This window comes from Heloderma suspectum, chromosome 1 (assembly GCF_057233095.1).
Source record: "Heloderma suspectum isolate Gila_16-S chromosome 1, 16-S_ref, whole genome shotgun sequence".
In the NCBI taxonomy this organism is placed as follows: domain Eukaryota; kingdom Metazoa; phylum Chordata; class Lepidosauria; order Squamata; family Helodermatidae; genus Heloderma; species Heloderma suspectum.
Window position 1 is genome coordinate 106,684,804 of NC_139458.1, and position 18,089 is coordinate 106,702,892.

The 18,089-nt window shown below is 44.4% G+C and overlaps 1 protein-coding gene across 1 annotated transcript in view; it reads right to left on the reverse strand.

Moving 5' to 3' along the window:
- The window catches only part of DCDC1 (doublecortin domain containing 1), a 465,182-nt gene that overhangs the window by 57,308 nt on the left and 389,785 nt on the right, over positions 1-18,089 (reverse strand). Inside the window, exons 21-23 of the mRNA XM_084852919.1 lie at positions 14,559-14,682; positions 11,955-12,136; positions 496-606 (exon numbers count right to left, since the gene is read on the reverse strand). Coding sequence (XP_084709045.1) covers positions 496-606; positions 11,955-12,136; positions 14,559-14,682 — 417 coding nt within the window. The remainder of the gene's footprint in view (positions 1-495; positions 607-11,954; positions 12,137-14,558; positions 14,683-18,089) is intronic.

The window sequence follows — 18,089 nt, forward strand, 5'->3', positions numbered from 1 at the left end:
CTTTATAATTTCTGCTTTTAAAGCTGCATCGTCATACTCAAGGACTGTATTACTGTATTTTAAGATGAATCTTGTTTTATTGTCTGAATTTTCTATGATTATTTTATTGTCAGCTGTGTGCTTTGGCCAAGAGATGGGATATAAATAAAATAACGTAATACAATTAATCTGGCAAGCAGAAGGAAAGCAGGTGGTGTAAGATATTACATTCAAGGATGGAGAAGGAAAGTTTCAATACTACTGCTTCTTAAAAGGAAGCATGAATGTATCCTTAGACTTCAAGCTCTTTTGACCAAGGGCCCACAATTCTCCAAATGTGTCATATGCACAGATGACACTAAGTAAGTGAGCAGCAATAGTACTAATAGGTAAACCTGGATAACCTATACGTGAATGAGATTAATCAACTATAATGGATACCCCCACCAAGCCTTAACACATGTATGTTAAAATATCTAAACAGAAAATAATAGATTATGATATGGATTTGTTCACCGTTCCAGAAAGTGCTGAAATTCTGTTCTGTGTATTTCTTTTTCTGAATCTACATCAGCGTCCATCTTCAGGGGTCTCTTTGCTTTCTGTTTCTTTTCTGGGTTAGAATTCCTAAAGCAAATTAATGCACCTTATCTAAATGAGAAGTTTTCAAAACTTTCAAAATAACAAAAGATTCCTTCATGTATTTTGCATTACATGTATGGAAAAATATATTTCTCCACATACTGGCCAAATGTCACCAAACCTCCATTTTCACTCTTTACTTCCATGTACATCATATTCCTGGTATCGCTGGAGTTTGCTATCACTTATGCTGGCTTTGGACATTATAAAAAGCATTGACACTACCACACTGAGCTCTTTGCACTTACTGTGGGGTAGCTGCACAAGCTATACAGGCATTTGATGGTTGTGCATGTCTCCCACATAAGTTCTTCTTCAGCCATTATTGTACTTCAATAGAAGTTCAAACAATGGAAGTATAGGGCATTCACAGATCCATCTACTTGTTGGCCCTTCTTATAACATTTAAATTCTCTCTAATCTATAATCCTTCAAATGTGTACAGTTTCTATCATTCTATAAAAGAAATAGAGTGGAAACTGTGTAGGGTGAAATGAAATGGTTCCCAAAATTCATCATCCCATTTGTAGATGATAAATTGGGAAGGCGAGAGGGACATTTTGTTGATCTTCAAGTGTGGTGACAAAACATTCTGAGTGGTTTTGATGTTGGGGGGTGCTTACTGTGGTAGCAACCAGTGACAGCTGCTTCTTCTTTTAACTGGGAAAAAATGCCAGTGGTAGCATTCATGCTTCCTTTCAAGTAGCAGTAGGCATATTGAAGCTGAGCTCTTCTTGGCAACTGCCAGTTAGTGGCTGCCATCTCTCTCCCTGATCCCCTGACCTCAATGCTCTGAGAATGATGCTGTGTGACATAGCATCATTCTAGGAGCATCCTGAGGTAGGAAAATGGTGGCACCAACTGGCAGCCACTGTGAAGAGGTCCACTACTGCTGTTGCTGCATCTGTCACCATGGGCAGCAGTAAAGCTGCATTTGTTCCCAATTTCAAAGAAGAAAAAGGCACTACTGTTTGCTGGCACAGTAAATGCCCCCTCTACCTGAAGTCCAAATCAGCTACTCGTCAGTAGCCACAGATGTAGACAAAACACACTCGAGTGGTGGGTTAGGAACAGACTTTACTGGATATATAACAAACTTACATCTCAAGGTAAGTTGGCTGAGGTCAGCTCCATGGTCAGCATCCTTTGCAGGAGGAAGAAGGAAGAAGATAGGAAAGTAGAGGGAGGAGACAAAGAAAAAATGCAGAACGGCCTCCCAGAGATCCCCTCCCACCTCACTCAGGTACATTGTAACCTTTCAAGTTCAGGTTAAGCGATTCATGGCCCTAGTCCCTGCAACACCCCTTCTCGAGGGCAATGGGTCACTGTACTAATCCCATGCCCATCAGGTGGTGCTGGTGCAGTTCCCCTGGCAGAGGCTTTGTCAGCACACCTACCACCATTTCTTCAGTCAGGCAATACTTCAGTTCAATCACCTCTTGCTCCACTAAGTCTCTAATGAGGTGATGCCTCACATCAATGTTCTTTGTCTGTGGTCTCAGCTTCTCACTCGATGCTAGCTTCAGGCACCCCGATTGTCTTCATGTAGCACTGTGGCTTGAGTGTTTTCCAGTCCCATGTTAGTGAATAATTGTCTGAGCCAAATCACTTCCTGACATGCGTTGGCTGCTGTCACGTATTCTGCTTCTGTGGAAGACATGGCCACAACTGCCTGCTTCTTACTGGCCCAACTGATAGCCCCACCACTGTATGTGAACAGGTTTCCTGATGTGGACTTGCGGTCTGACTCATCACCCGCCTAGTCTGCATCCATGAACCTGATCAGCCCTACATGTGTGCTGCTGGGCAGTTTGAGCTTTGTATCTGCAGTACCGTTCAAGTGGCGCATCACACGCTTCACTCTGTTCCAGTCATGTTGAGATGGCTTGGCCACTTTCCTGCTCAGGATGCCCATGGCTGCAGCTATGTCTGCTCTGGTAACTGTCGCAATGAATAGCAGCTTACTAATGGCCTTTCGATATTGCTGATTATCCAGCAGTGGAACGTCGTCGTCTCACCCCTTCAGGTGATCTGTGGTCATGGGAGTCTTGCCCTCTTTCTCTTCTGCCATTCCGAACTCCAGCAGCATCTCTTCAATCTTTTGTCTTTGACCAAGGAGGAAGCTCCCATCCTCCCACTTCTCGACCTGTATACCCAAATAGTGAGCTATTGGGCCCAGGTCCTTGATTTTAAAGTTCTGCTTCAGTCTGAGCATAATTTCCATGCCATTGCTTTCCTGTTCATAGCACAGGACCAGATCATCTACATACACCAGTATGTATGCCTACCTGCCCCCCTTTTGCGTGGTATAGAGGCAGGGGTCTGCTTTCTTCTTGGTGAAGCCTAGATTTACTAGGATATTAATTTCTCGTTCTAGGCCCTGGCAGCCTGCTTAAGTCTGTAAATGCTTTTGTGCAATTTGCGCACTTTCTTTGCCCCTCTTGGATCTACAAACTCTGGTGGTTGCATCATGTACAGGTCTTCCTCTATTTTGCCATACAGGAATGCTCTTTCAATGTCTAGATGCCTAACTTGCATCTCCCTGCTGGCTGCTACGCTCAGCATTGCTCTAATGGTGATGTGCTTTACCACCGGGGCAAACGTTTCATAGTAGTCTTCCCCATAATTTTGAGAGTATCCCTTCACTACTAACCTAGCTTTGTAGCATTCCACTTCACCATCTGCATTGTGCTTCACTTTGAAGGTTCACTTGCATCTGATTGCCTTGCAATTGGGAGGAAGTTCAGTCAGGGTCCAGGTTCCATTGTGGTGTAATTGGTCCATTTCTTCCTGTGCTGCCTTCTTCCACCTATCTGCCTCATCCTTGGTCAAGGAGGCAATGTCCTCCCAACTTGCTGGCTTTTTGGATCTGCTGTGCCCTGGCTGAAAAGTAATAGTCCACCTGGCTGACAGCACACCTTTGGTGGCCCTCTCTGACCTCCTGGGTTCCTGCTGTTCTGCTGCGTTCAGCTTGGGCTCTCCGATGTCGCCAGCTTCACTGTGGGGATTAGGTGTGTTAGCTGCCCTCTTGTTTTCCTCAGGCGCTGTGGGCTCATCTCCTCCACTCTCAGGTGTGCTCAGGTTCACCTCTATCAGTTCCATAGTCCCAGGCCTTGCAGTCTCCTCAGACTGCACTCTTTGGCTAACTATAATGCTGAAGTCTTGGGGAATAAGAATAAGAAGTCTTGGGGAATAAGAAATAGCCTTTATGGTAGGGACTGTATCCCGCCAAGATCTTTTTGATGACTCTGTCAGCCAGTTTGGTCTTTTTCTGTTCCGGGATGTGAGTATAGGCCATACACCCAAACGCTCTCAGGTGGCTCACCTTCAGCTTGGCTCCATGCCACAGTTCAAAAGGTGTTTTGCTAGTGGCCCTGGTTGGCAGCCTGTTCTGTATGTAGGCACCGCCTTTCCCCAGAATTTGAATGGTAGATTTGCATCTGACAGCATGCTTTTTACCATGTCTAGGAGTGATCTGTTGTGCCCCTCAGCCATGCCATTCTGTTCCAGCAAGTAGCTGACCATCTTTTGGTGCGTGATGCCTTGGGCCCGGAGGTATGCTTCCAACTCTCTTCCGACATACTCTCCTCTACTGTTGGTACGAATGGCACCCAATGTCCTGTGGAATTTGTTCTTGGTTGCTGCAACAAACTCCTTCAGCTTGCTCAGTACTTGATCCTTACGCTTGATGATGTACACTGTTGTGAACCTGGAATCATCATCAATGAAGGTGAGGAAGTACTTACCTCTTCCAGTAAGTCTCCATCGGTCCACAGAGGTCAGAGTGGATGAGCTCCAGTGGTTCTTTAGCTCTGCTCTTGCTTGCTTTGGGCAGTGGGGCTCACATGGATGTGGTCTTGATGCAGCACACAGCTCATCTTTGACCTGCACGCTGGGATCTGTATGTCTTCAGTGAGTTCCTTGGTCACCAACTCCTTCACTGCCTCATTGCTTCTATGCCCCATGTGTCTGTGCCAGATGTGGATGCAACTTCCATGTGATGTCTGGTCTGTCCTCTTGACCTCTTCTCTGCTGCCAGCAATCTCATGCATAGAGTTCCTCACCCTGGCATTGCACCACAACCTTCCTTCTCTGGAGATTTGGCATTCATCCCCTTTGAAAATTAGGACCCATCCATCTGCTGTAAGCTTTCTTACTGACAGCAAGCTTCCCTCCAGGTCCAGCACAAACAAGACATCTGTCAGCTTCGTTTTCCCACCATGCAGTGGTGCTATACAGTCCATGGTACCTTCTGTTATTCCAGCTGCTTTTCTATGTTTCTCATTAGCCAGGTGAACGTGCCTGATCTTGTCTGATCTCGGAAGCTAAGCAGGGTCAGCTAGGGATGGCAGAGAATTTCTCCACGAATCTCCGGGAGGCCGAATGCCAACGCATTTGGCCCCCCGAAATTGATGGTGAAATTCTCCGCTGCCCCCCCCCCGGATGGTACTTACCTTGTGCGAATGTCCCTCTCGGTGGCGTTTCGGCAGCATTTCGGCGGCGGCGGCGGCCGGTCTTCTGACCGGCTGCCGCCGCCACCATTGCAAAATAAAAAAGGAAAGTAAAAACAAACAAACACACACCCGTGATAGGCTACGTAACGATTTACGTAGCCTATCACGGCTAGATTTCCAAAGTCAGCCGTGATAGGCTACGTAAATCGTCACGTAGCCTATCACAGGTGACTTTGAAAAAAAAAGCATGTACGCAAATGGCGGCGCCCATGGGGTGCCGCCATTTGCGTTCCTTAGTTTGGCACGTCTAGTCTACGTAAAGATTTACGTAGACTACGGCGAAAATAAGGGCAACGCAAATAGCGTTCCCTTATTTTCGCCGTAGTCTACGTAAATCTTTACGCAGACTAGACGTGCCAAACTAAGGAACGCAAATGGCGGCACCCCATGGGCGCCGCCATTTGCGTACGCGCTTTTTTTTTTTAAGTCACCCGTGATAGGCTACGTAACGATTAACGTAGCCTATCACGGGTGACTTTGGAAATCTAGCCATGATAGGCTACGTTAATCGTTACGTAGCCTATCACGGGGTTTTTGGTTTTTTCCCCCACTTTTTCTTTCGCGGCCGGGGAGTCGGGGTGCTTCTCCCCGGCCTGAATTTCGGCCGGACGAGGCGGGGCGCCTCCCCCCTGGCCTGAATTTTGGACGGGCAAGGCGGGGCACCTCCCCCCCCTCGCCTGAACTTCGGGGGGAGAACCGAAGCGCCTCCCCCCCACCGCAAAGCAAGCTATGGGACAAGGTAAGTCCCTTTCGTCCATCCCTAGGGTCAGCCCTGGTTAGTACTTGGATGGGAGACCGCCTGGGAATCAGGCTTCCTGCATTGAGCAGGGGGTTGTACTCGATGGTCTTGTAGGCCCCTTCCAACCCTATGATTCTATGATTCTAGGTAAAAGGAATCCTGCGTTGGTGATGCAGTCCCTAGAAGAACTCCCTTTGGCTAGTCATGTGGCTGCTAGCTCCAGAGTCCAGTACCGAAACCAAGTTGTGCCTCTGAGCTCTGGTTACTTCAAGGTAAACAGATCAGCAGGAATGCTGCTCGTGCAGCTTATAGTTACGCCTTGCCCTTTGTTGCTCTTTGGCTCTCCCTTGAGGCCATTTTCAGGACTGTCTCTCTTGAAATATGTCCTGGCCCTACACTTGTAGCATTATTTTGTCTTTGCCTTAAGAGCTTGTTCTGATTCCCTCGTGGCCTTTGTCTTTGGCCTAGCCCTTGTCTTCTTACATGAGGCATTAGCTATGTTTTCCATCCTGCAATTCCACTCACTAATCAGCCTGGCCTCTACATAGTCCGATCTTAGCTGTGCTTTGGGGGGCACTTCCAAGGCTGTTATGAGGGGTTCATAGAAATTATCTAGGCTTCACAAAATGATGGCTATGACATCCTCCTCTGAGGTCTCTGAACCAACTGCCCGCAGCTCTTCAATAACTTGCAAAACTGCATTTACATGGTCTGGCAAGCTGGCTCCTTTCTTGAGCTTCATTTTAAACAACTTCCTCTTCAAGAAGCGCTTTGTATTTATACTGGTAAATACAAAAGTGCTGGTGCACTTTCTGCAGGGCCTCCCACATTCCCTTGGCTGTTTTCTAATTTCTGATGTAGAGCAACTGGTCATTTTTGACTGATAGAGCAATTGTTGCCCTTGCTTTTCTGTCCCTTTTGTTCCAGTCCTGGGGGTTTTCTGTGGGGCGAGCTGATTCCAAAACTTCCCACAAGTCCTCTTTCACTAGCACCATTTCCATCTTGAACTTCCACATCTGGTAGTTCCTGGTGCCTAGTTTTTCCATTGCTGCATGTGTATTTCCTTCAGCAATCATTCCATCCTCCAAGATTTTTTTCCCCTTGCCTGTCCGATGAGCAGTACTCACAGGTTTCCAGGTGATTCTTTGCAAAAGCCTTTATCTTCTTTATTGGCTGCTGGGCTATAGAACCTGAAGTCCGAATCAGCCCCCCGTCAGTAGCCACAGATGTAGACAAAACACACTCGAGTGGTGGGTTAGGAACAGACTTTACTGGAGATATAACAAACTTCCATCTCAAAGTAAGTTGGCTGACGTCAGCTGCATGGTCAGCATCCCTTGCAGGAGGAAGAAGGAAGAAGATAGGAAAGTAGAGGGAGGAGACCAGGAAAAATGCATAACGGCCTCCCAGAGATCCCCTCCCACCTCACTCAGGTACATATTAACCTTTTAAGTTCAGATGAAGCAACTCATGGTCCTAGTCCCTCCAATACTACCAAACCAGATGAAAAATTTCGCCCAACCTCAATCTCTTTCCCTCTCAATGACAAGGTTCACACGATCACAGAGGGAAAATAAGCCACAGTGGCTTATTTTCCCTCCCCGTGCATGCTGTGCATCACATACCTAATTAGCATAATTACCCTCATCATGCACAGGTTGTCGTGAACTCCAAACCTGGTGAGGGTTGGTGGTTGGGGTGGTTTACAATTATCATAATTGCCATAATTACCCTCGCCAGGCACAGGTGGTCATGACATCCGAACCTGGTGAGGGTGGTTGGCTGGGATGGTTTACAAACCACCCTGAAAACAGTTTCAGGGTGATTTGTAAGCCCCCCATCCACCCACCCTCACTGGTTCAGATGTCACAACAATGTGTGCCCGACGAGGGTAATTATGCTAATTAGGTGGCTCGCAACCAGCACACACAGGGAAGGAAAATAAGCCACAGTGCCTTATTTTCCCCTCTGTGATCTCCCCCCCTCACTTTCAATTCAGCCCTACTAAATAGATATATGCAATGATCACACATATATCCATATTATAAGCTGAAGTCTAAAGATCTACACAACTCATTCTTCATGCCTAAGGGGGTCTCAGACAGCAACTGTCCATGCCACATGGCAATAAGTTTTTGAAATGGATGGAATGTTCAAAAGCAGTTTTTGATATGGCATGGAGGTCAGTTATTAAAGGAAAACAAGTCAGAAATTGTCCAAAACCTTGGGCCGATCTACATTGCGCCCACCATAGCAATGAATTCAGTGTCCTGTCAGGTTAAACACTCTCGCATTAAAACGTGATTATTCACACTCACCCATTTTCGAAGATCATGCCTCAATTAGAAAAAAAAAACATCATGGAGAAGCCCCGATTCTGTGAGGATAACGCCTTAATTTAAAAAAAAAAAATCTGGAGCAGGGGATAGGAGCGGGTAAAACTTAATCTCATTTGAAGGGATAGAATAACCTCCTGCTCAGTGCAGGAAGCCTGATTCCCAGGAGGTTGCCCATCCAACTACTGACTGAGGCCAACCCTGCTTAGCTTCGGAGATCAGACAAGTGTGCGCACATCCAGCCCTTTGCTTGTTGCTGACAAAATGGGGGCTGCTGAGGAAGCTATGCGATCGGTAGCCGGAAGAAGACATGGGGCCATCGAGAGCTGTGACTGGACAGGAGGGAAATACAAACCCTGCCCTATATGGACAGGTGGGGGAGGGGGCTATGACCGGATACAGTAGCGAAGGTGGAAAACCAGAGCACATTAAGGGGAAATACCGGGATATTAGGGTATTGAAAGCGGGAGCATGGAAGTGGGAAATTCCGGTTCCAATTCGAGGTGGGTACTGCGTAGTGTAAAAGGCGCGTGGTGAAACCTCACTGGAAGCGAAAAAAGGCAGTAAGTGTAGATCCAGGCGTTGAGTGTGCCTAAAGAAGCTGTTGGGATCCAAACACTGTGTGCACATGCATTAAATGAGATGTGTATACCAATGTCACTCCAAGCTATATGGAATGTACATACTGTGTCCTACACAGAAATGGGAAACTTTACATCTGAAATTAACTTCAGTGTAACAGGGTGGGATAAGTTTCTTCCTGTTTCAATCTCCCTTCAAATTCAAGATCAAACTGACCAGGAGTGGAGAAGTGGTGGCCAGGTTAATGTATTGTATTTCCATACTGGAAGCAAGGTCTCATTATGGCCTCGCACCAACATCAGGTGTGTAACTTTATTAAACCCAGCTGGAGAAGCAGTTATGTTCATTTTATCAGTCATGAGGTGTGCAGCACACACATACACACACACCCTGTGCTAGTCTTATATGACCTAAAATGGAGATCCAGTGATTTCATGAAAGCTAGTTTGGGGAACTTTATATGTTGCCTTAGATCTAGAGAAAAACTTTTTTAAAAGCCGATACCATTCATTAAATTTCTGTGGGAAAAGATCTGAATAATTTTAAGAACAGCATATTCACATTTTAGATCTGGCAGAGAGAGAACTAATTATGAGATGTATGCGTCAAAGATTTCAATTTCAGGCTTGACTTTACTTTGAAGATTATTTTTTCAACTTTTATCATTTTTGCAAGCAGCTCAGTGGACAGCCTATCTGAACGCTACTCATTGTTCCGTGATGTATGAAGTGTATTTAATCAATCTGAAAAAGTAATATTAAACCATTATCAAAAAGCATCAGATGTTCTAAAACCCTTAAAAGAAAGGTCAAAAGGTGACATCTCTGCTAACAATGTGAGAAACGATGTATTTAACTTATTCTTTACATCAAAGCTTTTCACTGCTATATGAATATTCAAAGTTCTGCTATATAAAATGAACATATAAAATCCGCTATTTCCAACCGTAATATTCACCATTGTCAAGTGATTTATCCAAACAGATATAATTTTTATACACAGAAATTTCCATCCAACTAGAATTGGGGAAATTTCCATCCAGTTAGGAGTTTTCATATGAGAACTGCTTCAGTGAACCTCTATTGGCATTATTGTGCAGAAAGGGGAACTATGTAATTGTAACAGTTCATTACGGTATTGTAATCTGTTGGGGATGTAATTCAAAATTATCTCTGAAAGAGCCGTTTATATACTGCAATTTACCTCTAGTTTCCTTCATTCTAGCATTTACATATTCAGTACAGAAAAAAGTGCCGCCATTTTGGTCACAGTTTGATGAGGATGATGATGCACAATATATTTCAGTGATGGCGCTGTGTGCTGGTCAAGCTTTTGGGCTATATAAAAACCTTCATCAAGCACCAGCCCAGTTCTGTACCTGAGGTTTCATTACTCTGTGTAATTTGCTTATCACTCATTAAAGATTCCCTTTACCATTCTTTATATGGTGTTCCTGCTTAAAACTCTGAAAATTAGAGTTTACAGATACTCTGCATGAGATGAGTTAATGCAGAAATTTTGTGTTCTCTTACATAACTACATAACCTCCTCCTCACTCTTAATTGATTATGGAAATGAGAAATACTTATCATTGATCAAGTTTTCAAAATATCTAAGAAAAGCTTCAGCAACCTAGTAATGAGGGAAGAAAATTCTTTCATTTTTAGGTTTTAGTTGAAATCTTGTTGTTAATACCCATTTCTAAAATAAGCTGATAGCAAATTAAATTCTTATGGTCAATTTTTGGTATAGGTAACAGTACAGTCATATTCTTCAGAGTTTTCAACATATCTGTTAGAAATATATGGAGTAGTTACATCAGTTGAGAACCAATCCTATTTCTTAATTAAGGCAGCTATGTTTGGTGTGACATCACCCTTCTGGTCATTGGACAAACACAAGGCTTCATCTTTGATCATACCAAACAATACATCCCTGTTAGTGTAAAATCAGGAGACGGCAAATGAACAGTGTGATGACATAACATATATTCAAGTTTGTAGACCAATGCCCTGATCAATTCAGAGATAGCTGCATGCAACAGGATCATGTGCACAACAAATAATGTGCTCAGTAATAGCACCACACAGTGGCTCAACGTAGGGAACGGAGATGCACATTACCATTCACATTGCAAAACTCACTGGAAGGCATACCTCCACCCAAACCATAGAGGCTGCATTAGCTAGATCATGTATAGATGCACGTATAATCCCTATTATAATACCCTGGAGAAGATGCTGATGCTAGGGAAAGTGGAAGGCAAAAGGAAGAGGGGCCGACCAAGGGCAAGATGGATGGATGATATTCTGGAGGTGACAGACTCGACCTTGGGAGAGCTGGGGGTGGCGACAGCCAACAGGAAGCTCTGGCGTGGGCTGGTCCATGAAGTCATGAAGAGTCGGAAGCAACTGAACGAATAAACAACATAATCCCTATTCGTTGGGTGCTGAGCACACTGTTGCTAGTCCAGTATGATCTAGGCAGAAAATGCCCTGTTGCTCATACAGATGCGTATCCATCATGGATATGAATAAAAGCAGGATCCTGATTCCACACAGAGAAACTCCTTGCTGGATCTGAGCAACTGTAGACAAGTTTCTTCACACTGAACAGAAATCCGTGCAAAGCTATTTAATATCTATATCTATACCTATCTATCTATGAATGATAATCTCGTAACATCTCCAAAGACATCACTGGTTGGGCTCTATGTGCTCAACCATGACAGTCACTTATGAGCTTGCAGCCAGTTGTTATAATATGGAGGTGGTAGTTGTATATGGACACATGGCAATCATAATCTGCACAACTGCAGCTGCTCAAAAATCAGCCAGAATTATTGTACAAATCATGATGGCCCTATATCTAGCCTCCACACAGCAGCACTGATTCATATTATTGGTGCCTCCATGTGACCATGGCCAGCCAGCAACTTCAAATGTGATCATGTAGAGCCAAACTAGTGTGTGAACTTAGTTTTCCTTACCATTGCAAAGTAAAATAGATGGTTACTTTTGGAGAGTATGGCACAGCTTTGAAAATTAAAAGTTGAAAGCAGTAATAGATTTGCAAATGAAGATACACTCATATGAAAATGATTTAATTTCTAAAATGTTACTGTGCTTATTCAGTTATGAAACTTAATTGCCATTTTCTTACTGTTTTTTCATCACAGTTGTGCAATCAGGTCCAAGAACAGAGATGGCCTTGTGTTTGTCTTGCTCTCCATTTCTCAAAACCTTCAGTCTCAAAGGCATGTAGCTGTCTGACTTCTTGCCACCAGGTTTCTTTAAAGGTGGACTGTTTGGAATCAGCAGCCCTTCAATGGGCCAGTCAAAAGCCTTCCAGTAAACAAATAAAATGTTTATTCCATTTATATTATAACAATAACAACAATACATAGCAGCCTAGAGTGGTCAAAGAGCTTCACACACATTTCAGTAATCCCGAAAACAGCTTGGTAGGTCAGCATCAGTGTTCCCATATTGTGGGTTTGTGAGGGAAGGCAGAAACGGAAGGAATACCAGCTTGCACAAGCAAATACATTATGCCAGCTCTTCTGCGTATGTGATTTAGCCAACAATGGTTAACAGTTAACTTGTTAAATGGTTCTTTCTAAAGTTACAGAAACACAAGAGAGAGATTTGTAGGTTCTAAGCTATCAAGGCAACTCACATCTATATTTAAAAGCAACAGATTAAACCACTGAATTCTGTCTTCTCCATCTTTGAAGGAACAAACATAACAGCATCTTGCAGAAGGGAACACCACATGTCTGAAATCACAGTTTCAGACATATGTTATCTATCAATCCACAAAAACTGCTTGACAATAGTCACTCTTGGCATTTCAGCATTAAGCAAACTTCATTATTAGAGCCTCTACTGATGATTTCACAGTCACAAATCCCTTAGTAATATTGTCACATATTTATGAAAACTACAGTGCTTATTTAAATGACATATTAATAGCATCTGTAGATATTCTAAACAGCCCTTTGCATGATAAGGATTTTGTGTATTATAATAAAGCAGTTGGTACATTACATTCTCTGTTTCTTCCTTCCAATTTTTACAGGTCTGTCTTCAGTGACATCCCTCCCCAGTTCAACACAGAAGCTTTGCTTGCACCTAGTCCAGTGCTTTTATATAGAACTTCAAATGCGAGAAGCAGCTCCTAGAAAGAGTTGATGAAACACTTCCCCCCAATTCACCTAGTTTCCACTGGATTAGGTCAGATATAGAGTTGATGGCACATAACCTATGATATTTGGATAGACTGAATTAACACTGCATAACTCTAACAATCAAAACCATACCAAAAACCACATGGTCACAGATATGCTTCTTCAGTATATGGTGGTTGGTTGCTTTTTCTTCTTTCTACCATTCTTTAATTTACATTGGCAGGTGGTAGTCATCACCAGTGGCACCACTGCTGATGACAGATAGGATTAGTATTCCTACCCTCCTCCTTCAACATGCTTGTTACCATTAAAGTGACTAGTGTAACACAAAATATGAGGAGACACATTTGTGTATTTTCCATGGGAGGCAAGATGAAGGTAGGAACCTGTGAAGGAGGCATGGCAGGACCTGGAATGAGTACAACCAAAACTAGATACCACCTTCTGACCATAAATGGTTAGCAGGAAAAGATTATGCCAGTATGACACCCAGGATCCAGGAGTGTGGCCTAGTACTGAGCCTACGTGTCCATGTACATGAGTGGGTATGAAAGGTTCTAGGATTCAGATAGGGAAGAGCAGCTGAAGCTGGGAAGTTTGCTCTATGGCACAATATCTCAGCTGAATTGCCTAGGAGGCTTGATGACACAACTCCACCCCAACTGAAACCTTAATATGTAGAAGAAAATGTTCTTTCTACATTAAAACCTGCTTAGTTTTTGCAGCTATAGATATGGATGAGAACAAGAAACAATATTATGCACATGTTGACCATCAGCAGTTAGTGTCAATAATTTCAGAGCACTTACTTACTTACTTACTTATTTCATTTCTATACCGCCCAATAGCCAGAGCTCCCTGGGCGGTTCACAAAAATTAAAACCAACAGCTTAGTAGCATAAGACATGTTTTAGAGTTAGAATTCTCATATGCAACACTAAGTAGACAAGTGAGCTAAATGGCACTTTGTTTCACCAAAGTGATTTAAATGATGGAGTTGTGCATAAGAGATAGTTTATGTGTTCTTGGTTATTTATTATATTTTTAGTCCATCCAATAACAAAAAAATTCCTCAGAAATCAGAAACATAAGGTTGGTAATAAAATAAAAGAGAGGGTGGCATGTTTAGAGGGATAATATCAAATTAGATAAATGACAATTGCTGTAGAGTCAAAGATTTTTTTCCTCTGAAAATACATCAAAATCTCAATTTTTATTGGGCAGCAATTTGAATTAATCAGCAGCTCCCTACACTGTATTGCAAGACATTTTTGAAGTTGATGGGAATTTCATAGCAATATGACATACAGGCTACAACACAAAGAAATAAGGTGCAAAAGCCCACTTGCTAGGCAGAAGCCTTGGGCACACTTACTGAAACTCTCTGGATTGTGGTCTCAGTAATTACATATATCATTTCTAGTATGCAATTAATATGGTAAATGTTATGCATACTAGTTATGTGTATCTCTAAGTATATATTTTAAATATGTGTGTGTACATAGATATTTTAAATGTGCTTGAGTAGATACGTACAGATTTGTGTGTTTGTGTGATGTTTCTATGTATCAAATTACCTGGTTTAGGTCTCCATTTGGAAGCACAGGCCACATATAGGTCAATTTATTCCATAAAGGATTGTCCACTTTTGACTGTTTCCATTGACCAGGCTTACTTATTCCTTCGTGTTTAATGGCCCATCTGAAATGAAAAAGAAGTCTACTTTCTTATCAGAAGTATCAGCAACTATCTTCTTTACAAATACATTTCTGACTGGGAGGAATTTTTGAGCTGCTACATGTTAATTCCTTTTTTACAGACAAATCTTTTTAAAGAGCTCTTTTTAAAAATCAACAACACTCATTTGGATTATCTTAGATCTAGGACATTCTCAAGTTCATGATAGTAACATCCATGTTCCAGCCTGAAAAAATATATATCCTTGTACCTGGCTGCACTTCTGCTGTTGTTTTCTCTCTCTCTGCTAGCCTTCATCTTGTTGCTCCCGCTTAGTTAATTTAATTTAAACTGATATTAACTTTATTGGTTTTGTGTATTTTTTAGTATTGGTTTAATTTGAATTTTATTGTTAGCCTCTCGTAGATCCTTTTTTAAGAGGCTGCATTGACAGATATAGATACATATATATGCATATAATCATTCTACACCCCACTCCTACTACAGCTGGTTCTTAAGGCACTTTATATAATACTATAACAGAGCAATCCTAACCCCCACTGAAGGCCAGCTGAGGGGGCAGGGGGAGACATGGTTAAGAAAGTAAGCTATGCCACAAACTACAGGTCAAGTCATACATTTTATGCATCATATGACAAAGATATTAGGTATATAGAATACTTTCTAGAAAACATTTACTCATTTTTAGAGATAGGTAACATGGCACCAAATCATGAGATATGATAACACACACAGCCTTCTCAGTCTTTTTCATGATCATCAAACCACACATAACACCCACACACCCAGCACAATCTTCCTGAATGCCAGATACTGGGTACAAACAACAGGGGAATGCTGTTGACCTCATGGCCTTATACGCTTCCCAGAGGAACTTAGCTAGGGATGGACAGACTTCCTCCGTCCGCTCTCGCTGAGCTCAAACTGCTGCTACCGCCTGCCCCCGCTCACTGCACGAGCCTCTGGACAGTCTGGAGAGTGCCACAGGACCGCCCATCCCCTTAGCAAGCTGCCATTTTGCATAACAATGGCAGCTTGTTCTTCTGCTTAAAAGGTCTTTTATGCAAATGCAGGCTGTAAAGCCACCATTTACGCAAGCTTAGAGGTGTTCCAGCGGCTTGCAAGGCGAGCGGCAGCAGCAGTTCACAGACCCCAGTCCAGGAGGCTTAGTGGGGTGGAGTCCATTGGATTCCAACCCCATATTGGATGCCTGCGATATCCTACATTTAGCTGGCCACTGTTGCAAATAAGGTGCTGAACTAGACAGAGAGAAGAGACTGGTCCTAGGCCACAACTCAACACAAGGCAGAGGTGGGGTTTGAGTTTCCAAATTCAAGACCACTCCTTTCATATTGCATTTGCTTCTGTAATACAATGCCTATTTCACAAAAGTAAGCAGTTTAATTTTCCATACAGAACATGCAAATTAATTCTCCTTGAATTTGTTTACCTCAGATCATTGCCTCTCAGATCACACTCCAAACAGCTTCTCTTGCATTAATCTGCAAGGCAGGGCAGGCCCAAGACATTTTGCTGCCTGAGGCAAAGGCAAGATGGTGCTCCCTGCATTCCATGTGCAGAAGCCAACCAGGCAGAGAAATGAATCTTACTTCAACACTGGCAGTGTGGCAGCTTCCTCCACTACACCTGAGGGAAGCTGGCCAGCTTACAGGGTGCAGGGAAGAGCCAAGTGGCACATATAGTTCTTTCCTCCCAATACCTCGCTGCTCCTCAGCATCTGCCACCTATGGTGAGGGGTTCACTCAGCCAAATGGTAGGGCTGGCCCTGCCACAAAGGATTAATTTCCCCTCTGTCTTCCCCAAAAGGAAGACATTAAAAAAAACACACAATTACACACAGCCAATGCAGCCTAATCCTCACTTCTGTTTGCCTCCCACATATAGAGATAGGACTCAGAAAGCAAAGAAGGGGTGTGGGAGAAGGGAAGTTACTTGTCAGGGTAGAAACTGAGCCAATAGAACCCCAGAGCAGTTCTGATTCTGAGGAGGATCAGCAATCCGTGGGAGAGGAGCTCGCTCATCTCTCACAAGCACAGCAGCTGGCAGAGATTCCTCCTGCCAGCATTCCTGGGATAGATAGTGACCCTGGCAGTGAGAAAGCGCAGGAAGGGGGCTTGCTGGATGCTCGGCGCAGATGCAGGGAGCAATGACAGATGGAGGGCGCAGAAAGGAGGCGTAGCGCTCATTTGGCATGCAAACAACGGTTGCGTCCCGAGGACCCAAGGGAAAGAGGGAGGATCTCTCCCTAGCCCATAAGTTCAGGGTCTTCAAGTGACTCTCCTACAAACGGGGATCAACTGCCTTCCTCGGCACATAGGCCACTCTGCTGTTCCTTGCTTAGTCGCTGGTGATTAGCATCTGAAAGAGTCATTAAGTTGTAAAAGGATTAAAGCCTTGAAAAGAAATCCTTTCGTCTGTGTCTTGAGTTGGCTATTGGAATCTACTGAGAGAGGCCGCCAGGGCGCTCCTGACAGCTTGATCCCCACTCCTCTTTTCTTTTTTTTCTTTCTTTCTCTCTCTTCTCCTACTGCTGAATGGAGGGTGCCAGGGGCACATTTTTCAGTAACCCCCTGCGCACGCAGACAGCTTCTCGGGAGATTCGCCGCCTCAGGCAGGGCAAGGGCTCAGTTTCCAGCTATGCGACAACTTTTCACTTGCTGATGCAGGATTTACAGTGGAATGATGCTGCGCTGGTGGCTCAGTTTTTGGACGGTTTGAACGACGAGATCTTGGATGAGTTGGCGCGCATGCCTAGCCCGCCTACTTTGGAGGACCTCATCCAGACCTGCCTCCAGATAGATAGTCAGCTGGAGGGCCGCCGGCAGACCCAGCGGGGCGCTGGGTGCCGAGATTTCCCTCCTCCCATTCCCCCCGTTTCCTGCCCCTCTCCCACCCCCCATCCCTGCGGAGGGTGGGGGCGGAGGAGACCCCGATGTAGCTGGGAGCTACCCGAGCCCCACTGCTGCCAGAGGAACTAGAGCGGCGGCGCGCTGAGCGCCGATGCTTTCGGTGTGGCAAACTGGGACATTTCGCCAAAACTTGCTGCGTTAGACCTGCAGCTCCTCTGCCTCCCCCTCCTCCCTCTCCTCCTCCTCGCCCCCAGGCCTGACTAGGCTGCCCCCCAAGCCTGTTGGGGGTCTCCAGTGTGGGGGTTGGTTCCACACCCGGTGGGTGCCTTCCTCAACCCCCCCACCCTCCCATCTGCTATTGCATGTTCACCTCCGCTCCTCCCAGTGGGGTGGGGTGGAGGCCCTGGCTTTAGTGGACTCAGGGGCTACGACCAGTTTCATGGATGAAACCTTCTCCCTCTTCCACAAGATTCCTACCCTGCCTCTTCCTGCGCGCTTGGCAGTGGAGACCATCGATGGGTGTCCTCTTTCTTTGGGCGT